Source organism: Papaver somniferum, chromosome 3 (assembly GCF_003573695.1).
Source record: "Papaver somniferum cultivar HN1 chromosome 3, ASM357369v1, whole genome shotgun sequence".
NCBI lineage: Eukaryota > Viridiplantae > Streptophyta > Magnoliopsida > Ranunculales > Papaveraceae > Papaver > Papaver somniferum.
The window spans coordinates 57,318,385-57,326,495 of record NC_039360.1 but is presented as its reverse complement, the minus strand read 5'-3'; the positions used below and the strand labels follow the sequence as shown (position 1 = coordinate 57,326,495).

The following is an 8,111-nucleotide window of genomic DNA, read 5'->3' as shown; positions in this document are numbered from 1 at the left end:
AAAAAAAAAAAAAAAAAAAAAGAAAAAAAAGAAAAAGAAAAAAGAAAAAAAATAATTTATTGCATCATATTTTGGTTTGTTTAGTTCGTTTTTGGTTTTGTATTCATTCAATAAAGCCAATTGAAGAAGAAATTTCCATAATGAGGTTTCAAGCAACAAGGAATAGAGGAAAGAGTTACATTGTCAAGATTTTACGAAGTTCAAGATTTTATCATCAAGAGTTGAAGACCGAAGACGAAGATGAAGACAAGGATTGAAGACCGAAGACGTTTCTATGGATGCTGTGAGAGTGGTGCTAACTGCACGCCGAACGGATAACGAGGTAAGTAAGCATATTCCCACCTTCGTTAAGTGGTTGATTTCCTTTCTTAGAGATCGTCAGAAAAAGGGTTTTCAAAATGAATAAAAGATGTGGGTTTTCAAAAAAATTCGGAGGGTTTTTGCCTTCCTACCATTCAACGTGTCGCAATATTCTCTCTTCATTCCTACCTTGACACATGTGTGACCCACAAAAAGCTGTTTATTATTGAAAGCAGTATCATAAAACCCTTTCTTGTGAGGCAGAGTCGAGACTTTTGATCACTCTGAACCCGAATTTATTTCGAGAAGGGATGGTTATTTCTCTCTCAACTTTTAAGGATGAGATTGTGTTCATTTATGTGTCTAACTTCATATGACTAGTGTGCAGAATCTCTATGTCTTCTTAGCGCGTTGGATGCTATCATTTCGGAGAACTAGTAAGTTGGGAAAATAGGTTTTGTGGGTATACCTCTTGTAAACCTTCACGAGACTAAAACTCGTCCACTAGGGATACCTAGGGGTTTAAAGGCTTGTTATTTATGCTAAGAGTAACCGTAGCCTCGACGACACAGAGTTGTATGTATGATTTAGAATTTGTTTTGTTTGATTTGCTCGAGGACTAGCAAGGTCTAAGTGTGGGGAAATTTGATAGGTGTGATAAACACCTTAATATTTATCTATTGTTTATGCTTTCTTTGCGAGTTTTCTTGTAAATTATATATCTTATGTTTACTTTTGAGTTAGTAGGTGTTTTGGAGTCATTGTAGCAAAAAGAAGTGGAACTCGCTCAAGTCCAGGATTTCTTCTCATCATCTTGAAGAGAAAGAAAAGACGAAGCCAGTGGCGCAAGAATGAAGTCATTCCGACTTTGTATGTGAAAGTTATGAGCAAAATCACTGGTTAAGCTTGTCAGTTCTAGGGAACTGACAGTACAAGATCATTTTGGTGTCCCATATCCATCATCCGGGGTGTCTAAATACCTGCCGTACCTGCAACCTTATCAACCAGGACGAGAAGAAGAAAGTCACTTTCTTCTGCAATTTCAGTCTGTTGCTTCCGAGAGAGAAGAGGGAAGTAGGGCTGGATTTTAACCTGAATCCCGAGAGACGAAAGCAGATTTGCATAGAGATATTGAAGCCGAAAGAACGTTGGATGGAAGAAATCTGGTGATTGAGCTGCAACAGATGAAGAAAAGATGAACAAGATTGAGCAGGATTGAGATTCGAGCTCAGATGCAGAATTAGGGCGAGTATTCAAATGGGTTTGTGTTGATTTCGAAGGAATCTGAGAATGGCATTAGATGTAGATGATATGGGGTTTGAATGGATGTTGCTTTTGAGAAGAATTGGAGACAGAAATGGGTTTGCCTCTGAAGCTGGTGGTAGTGAATCTACTGCTGGGAAATTAGGATTTGAGTTGATGTGGGATTTGATTGAATCGAAATGGAAGAAGAAGTTGGTGGTATTTGTTGCTCGAATTACAAAATTGAGCAAGGGAATGATTTTGTACAGTATTGGTGGTATGTCTCTTGAGCAGCTGAAGCTGAGTTGATATTGAACTCAATTGCAGGTGGTCTTTTCTTTGGTGTTGAGTGTGATTCTGGCAGCAACATGAACTCAAAACTGAAGAACAAAATAATAGGACATAAAGCAAGGTGGTTGTGCGTTGCTGCCATGGCTCTGAATGACAAGATGCAGTTTCTGGTAAGACTGAAACTAGGGATTGAACTGGTGGTGATTCTGAGCAACTACAAAGAAGGTGAATGGAATTGGTAGGAGGCCTTTGAACTGGTGATTGAAGCTGCAATTTAAGTGTTGGTCTGTGTATGAATGGAACTGCGAGTAATTATGCATTGCAGGTGTGATGCTGTTGTAGAATGGCTTAATAGAGAAGAGAAGAAGTGATTATGGTGCTGAGATAATGGAGCTGAGGTTCTGGCCTGAGCTTGTGTAGGTTGCAGCTAGTGATGCAGTTGAAGGAAGGGATTGAGCTGAGCAGGCATTGAGCCAAGAAGGCAAGGGACTGAATGTGGTTCTGAGATAGAAGAATTGGATTCTGGTGCTGTCTGTGATTGTTGCTGATTACAGAGAACAGGGAAGAATTGGTTGATGGTTTTGCTACCTAGAAACCAAGGAAGAAATTGCTACGGAGGGTTTGTTGCTGCTGGAATTGCAATTGCAGGTTGAGATGGCTAAGCTTGATGTTGCAGGTGACTGAGCTGTGTTGCAGGGATGTAAGCTGCAGATGGAATTTGTGCCAACGCCGAGAACTGGTGTTGTTGGTGGTTTGCAGTCGAACAAAGAACAAAGAATGATGGTGCTATGGACTGGTATTGCAGTCTGAGTGGTAGTCTATGGTGATACTGGATGAATTAGTAATTGAGTTGAATTACAGATACAGTTACACAAATGGTGATGCTGCTCAGGTAGTACAAGACAGATAGAGAAGACTCAGGTTGCAGTGAAGTAGATGAACAGTTGGAGCTGAACTCAAGTGCAGGCATGAATTGCACTGATGAGTCTGTGAAGTAATCTGGGTTAGTGATAGATCGGTGGGTTCTTACCCATTTTGAGTTTACAGTGAGTGTAGAAGAAGAGAGTTCTGAAGATATTGAACTGCAGGTGCAGGTGGTGATGGATTATGTGAGATTGCAGCTGTTCTACGGTGCTTCTGAAATGTTTGCAGTAAAGATTGTAGCGGATTGCGCAGAGCTGGAGATGTTTGAGAAGCAGCTGGCTGTTAATGGAAAAGAAAATGAAAGTTGCAGGAGATGATTACGCTAGCTCATTACATATGACTGAGTTGAAATGGTGGTTGCAGTTCCAGTTGCGAGGAAGGAATTTGGTTTTGAACAGTAAGAGCAAGAAGAAGTGTTAGCTGTTGGTACACAAATGAGAACGGAATGGTGGAATTGGAGCGGTAATAAGATGGCAATGGAACTGCAGGGAAGAAAGCTGAACTGCAATATACAGTTACTGGTGCTAGTGGACAGTGTTGCTGAGAATGGTTGTTGTGGTGGTCATAAAGGGTTGCAGCTGCTAACTAGGTGGTTGATTATGTTGGGCACTTGCAAGGAGCTGATATGGTGCAGTTTAGTTGCAGCTGCAGGATTGAGGAGCTGAAGAGATGGTTGCACCTGTGTTGCGGACTCATATTAGAGCAGAATGGTGTTGGTGCTTGCTGCCATGGTTTGTATGCATCAAGTTAAGCTTAGGCCTGATAAATGAATGAATGTGTGTGATTCAGATGAATATGATTATGCAGGGAAAGAGCAGAAGTGTAAAACGCCTGAAGTTTGCCTGGATCAGTCAGAAACAGAAAAAACTCTACCGGAATCGGAGTACGGAGAGTTGACTCACTGATCCAGGACTGAGTCTGATGGACTTGGACCTATTATGGCTGGGCTTCACTCATGGGCTTGGCAATGATATCGAACTCTTGGGAGGAAAAAGAAGTTCTTGTCTATAATAAAAGACCGGACAATTTCTTTCTTAATATAAGAGAATTAATCCTCTCTTCCTATATAGTACTATGTAATATCAGGGATGGAGAGAGTAGCTAATGAAATCCGCCAAATCAGTGACTACTATTATCCTCCCAACAATCATGACATGGTAAAAAAGAACAAAAAAAACCAGTCCCGGGATCATAGGATCTCCGCTTATCGAAGTAGCCATTCAAAGTAAATTACCTAAACTTATCGAAATTTTAACACATTTGTCAAAAAAAACTAAGAAGATGTCCTCTGCCAGGTAGAATCACCTGTTAATGAATGTACTCCATCATTTAACTTCATCTGCACTCTGTACTGTAGTGTTCTGTGTGTATGTATCATTTCATATAACACAAACCCGACCAACTTTAATTCAATCACATAATTCCTATTTTTACCGACTCCACCATGACCATGTGTATTGATTTCCTTTTTGTGTTCTTTTGAGAAACTCAGCGAATTTATTCTTCTTTTAAAAGCTTTTAATTTTCAGGGTACCCAGACCTTCTTTTTACCGTTTCTTTTTCCCAAAGTGAAAACTGAAAACTGAGCAAGTAGCAACATGCTCATCGTACGTACTACCTGTAAAGTAGTAGTTACTACACCGTATCTTAAACAAGATTGTACTATATAGCATCCTCATTTTTTCTTACCTGGGACACCATCATTGCATGTTTCACATATCTTGGCGTCCTATAACTCAAGCAAATCGTCCGGGAGTCCTTGTGTAGATAGTGGTTTTGTACTCCCTCCGTTTCAAAATAATAGGCTGGTTTCATTGCCGAACGGATTCAGGCAACGCCAATGCTGATAAGCAGATACATTGTGGCGGGAGTACTACTCTGCTGATTCTCAAGGCTAAATACCCACCATATTAGTTCTCGCACATGTTTAAGATTTCAGTAAAATATAACTCGAATTCGAATATAATTATCGGTCATGCATGATCAACACCAAACCATTCAAAATTTCAAATAGATACTTCCCCACATGAAAAAAGATTTGTTTTTAAGATAACTTAGAATCAACTTTAAATGATATTAGTACAAGTTTCAAAACAAAGTGGTTATGAAATTGGGTTTAGCATGTATTATACGTATAATCTTCTTTATCTATTACACCAAAAGCTGACTCTCTAAAATAACACCATTAGTACTTCCTTTACGAAAAGATTACTCCAATTTAACCTCTTTTGATGCTTTAATGGCAAATTGAGTATAAACAAAGAGATTGTGTAGTGTGAAAGAATTCCATTCTGCACTTTTCGTATAGGAGTAAGGAACAAATAAACTCTTTGCTTTGGTAAATTTTATGCAGAAATCTCTGACTGAGACACATAACATACTTCGAGATCATTATAGATAGTCGCATTTGTACAACGACTAGTTCTTTTTCTTTTAACCACCGGTCTACAAGTCTCGTATTTGATGGTATCAGTGTTTTTAGTCATCTATCACTGGGATACAAACCATATGTATCTAGTTATTGCTTGAAGACAAGCCAAAACTGTGACTTAATTAGTTGCAACCTACAAATATGTAAAAGGGACATAACTTCTTGCCGAGTTGGTTGGTGTCCCTCTGTTCAAGGGAGCTTGAGCTTTTAGATTCTAACTGTTAACATATAGGCTCAAATCAATTCCGTCACTCTTTGTTAGCTAGTGTTTAAAACTGAGGCTGAGGCAACATTTACCGGTTTGCTGATTTTGAAGGAGCGTTTAAGTCCTCAAAAACCAAAATGGTCAGTCAGCATAGACCTAACAAACTTATGAAGAATGTCAGGCGGGAAAGCAAGAACATACATAGAAGCAGAAGAAAATCTTGAATTACATTCAAAACAAATACAAAAGATTACATAACATAGTGTTTATGCAGTATGCAGCACAACTGAAAACCAAAATCTAGTACATGCCGCGCCGTTAAAACCCTCCGTATATCACAACAAAACAAGGTAATATAGCCTTGTAATTGAACACTGATAGCTCATCTAAATCTGAGTAAATCCCACTAGGTCCTGCAACTGAATCGAACTCTTCAGCTCCTGATCCATCTTGGTTCCTTTTAACCCTACCCGCAATTACTCGACAGACTAACATTGCTCGCTTCTCCTTTTGAGACGTGATTTTAGCATTATCATGAGCTTTTCCACTAGTTGCAGTAGTGCAAATCCCTCCTCCTCCTGTCATTCCTTCAATCTTAAATCCATTTTTAATGATGCTACAAACATTGCATTGCGGAATCGAATTGCAAAGGTTAGACGACCCGTTCACACCGATTGAGCATACAAAAGTTGTGCAATGGAACCTAAGTAGTTCGTTTCCATCCGCAACACATCTTGGGTGTTTCTTTATAAGCTTGTTTGCTTTTGTTTTGATGGATTCTCTGTAATCCTCAAATCTTGTTATGGTCTTTTGAGTGTTATTGACTTTGAGAATTCTCTCAATTTTACAGACCGGTGCTTGTTTCTTCAACCAACTTGATTGGAAAATAATCTCAACTATGTTTCTACTACTATCTTCAGGACCCAGTTCAGATACTGCATCAAAGACAAACAAACAAGAGGATTAGAATGGCGAAATTGGGATGGATGCAAGAACATGAAAACAATACACATAACAAAAACCAGTTCCCATGGATCACTGGGGACTTGAGCCAAAGAGAATAGTAATGTCATAAGATTGGCATTATTGAAATCTGAACTTGATTTGAACTTCCATATTATCAACTGAATAGCCCAAAATGGCACACCATGTGGGAATTAGGTACACTGAAAATCTTGCCTTACTAGTAGATTAACCCTTCCAGAATCAAAATAAATGTCACTTTATTTTGTTAGATCCAACTTCCATTAAAGAGGATAAATTTCTCAATCATGGCAAAGATAGAATCAGATCACAACAAAATTACACCCAAAACAGGCAAAATATTGAAGTTAGAAAGCCAGAGAGATGTAATTGTGCAACAGTAACAGATTGCTAAATGAACAGAAAAATGTAATGCTGTAGTGGGCTAGTAAGTGTGGATATGTACCTGCATGTCTAACAGACTGATGAAGTTCTAAATCTTCAGTTTTCATGAAAACTTCTCCACAGACAGGACAAGTAGACAGAGTGTTTCTCAAAGAAGGATCTCTAGATACCAAATGAGATGGATCAACAACCATTCTACATTCATAACAACCAGATAGTCTTCTAAACTGCATTCCTCTAAAAGACCCACCACCAGATGAGCGAGTAGTACTACTAGTACCAGCAGCAGCAGATGAAGCTGATGAAGAAGAGGATGCAGTAGTAGAAACGGAGGAAGTAGAGATAACTCCATTAGATCTTCTTGAAGTAGAACCATTAGAAGAAGATGAACAAGAAGCACTTAATGAAGAACCCCATTTCTTAGAACTTTCAGGAGATAATGATTCAGGTCTATGCATTACTTTTGTATTACTACAAAGAGATGAACCAGAACAAACCATTTTTTTGCATCTTTTACTGTTTCCTTCTTTAGTAGTAGAAATGGGTTCTGCTTCTTGTTTTTCTTCTTGTTGATCATGTTTACATGAAAATATACTTCTCATCACTACCCAAGAAGGTGGTGATGCTGCTGGTGAAGTAGCAGTAGCAGTATTAGTTTCTGTTCTTGTTAGTGGTGGTAAAGATTTCTCTTTTTGTGATGATATTGTGTGAGTTTTCTCAGTGGGTTTTCTATAATTTCTAGTTTCAGGCATTGCTGAAGACTAGAAATTATTTGAAATTCTTATGGTTGTTTGTATGTGATGGAGGTGAGCTGAAAAGGGGGAGAATTTGTTTTGCTGTTTGTTTGTATATGATCAGATGGGATTGAAGAGTCAAAATAACAAATGAGAAGTTGCAGAATGCAGAGAGTTAAAGAGTAGAGTAGTATGGAAGAGTGAGCTTAGCTGTATAGTAGAGTGTTGAATTGATTTGGATTTTGGGAATGGTGGTGGTGGTAGGGTCTTTTTGGGTACACAGTTTTAAAGATTCCTTCCTTCCCATTCATTGCACCATCATTATCATTAATAACTATGTAATCACTCTCTAATTATCTCGTGATCTTTTCTATGCACATTAATCTATTACAGGATTACTTAAATAATTTCTCTTACAAAAATATTATTCTCTGTGGCATGGGTCTAAGGATTTAGATACTTAGATTAGGTCGGTCCATGGCAATTGCCCATCATCTAGCTGCATTGTAAATCGGCTCAATACACCTCGAATTCGTGTCTAGCTTTTTTAGGATCGATGAACCATTTTTTATAGCAGTAGACCTCACTGCCACACCGGATTGTGTTATCAAAAAGT

At 38.6% G+C, this 8,111-nt stretch overlaps 1 protein-coding gene across 1 annotated transcript; it reads right to left on the bottom strand.

Annotated features, from left to right (window-relative positions):
- Positions 1-5,574: 5,574 nt before the first annotated feature.
- Positions 5,575-7,754, bottom strand: LOC113356222. The gene is made up of 2 exons (XM_026599290.1): positions 6,823-7,754; positions 5,575-6,328 (listed from the first exon to the last, which is right to left on the bottom strand). The coding sequence occupies exons 1-2, from the start codon at positions 7,511-7,513 to the stop codon at positions 5,712-5,714; spliced, it is 1,308 nt and encodes a 435-aa protein (XP_026455075.1). The 5' UTR covers positions 7,514-7,754; the 3' UTR covers positions 5,575-5,711.
- Between the last annotated feature and the right edge of the window lie 357 nt (positions 7,755-8,111).

Excerpts from the sequence above, each read along its gene's own strand:
- LOC113356222 (XM_026599290.1), bottom strand. The coding sequence starts at position 7,513 with ATGCCTGAAACTAGAAATTATAGAAAACCCACTGAGAAAACTCACACA. Across the intron at positions 6,329-6,822 it reads TCAGTCTGTTAGACATGCAG|TATCTGAACTGGGTCCTGAA; the intron begins GTACATATCCAC and ends TCTTTGATGCAG.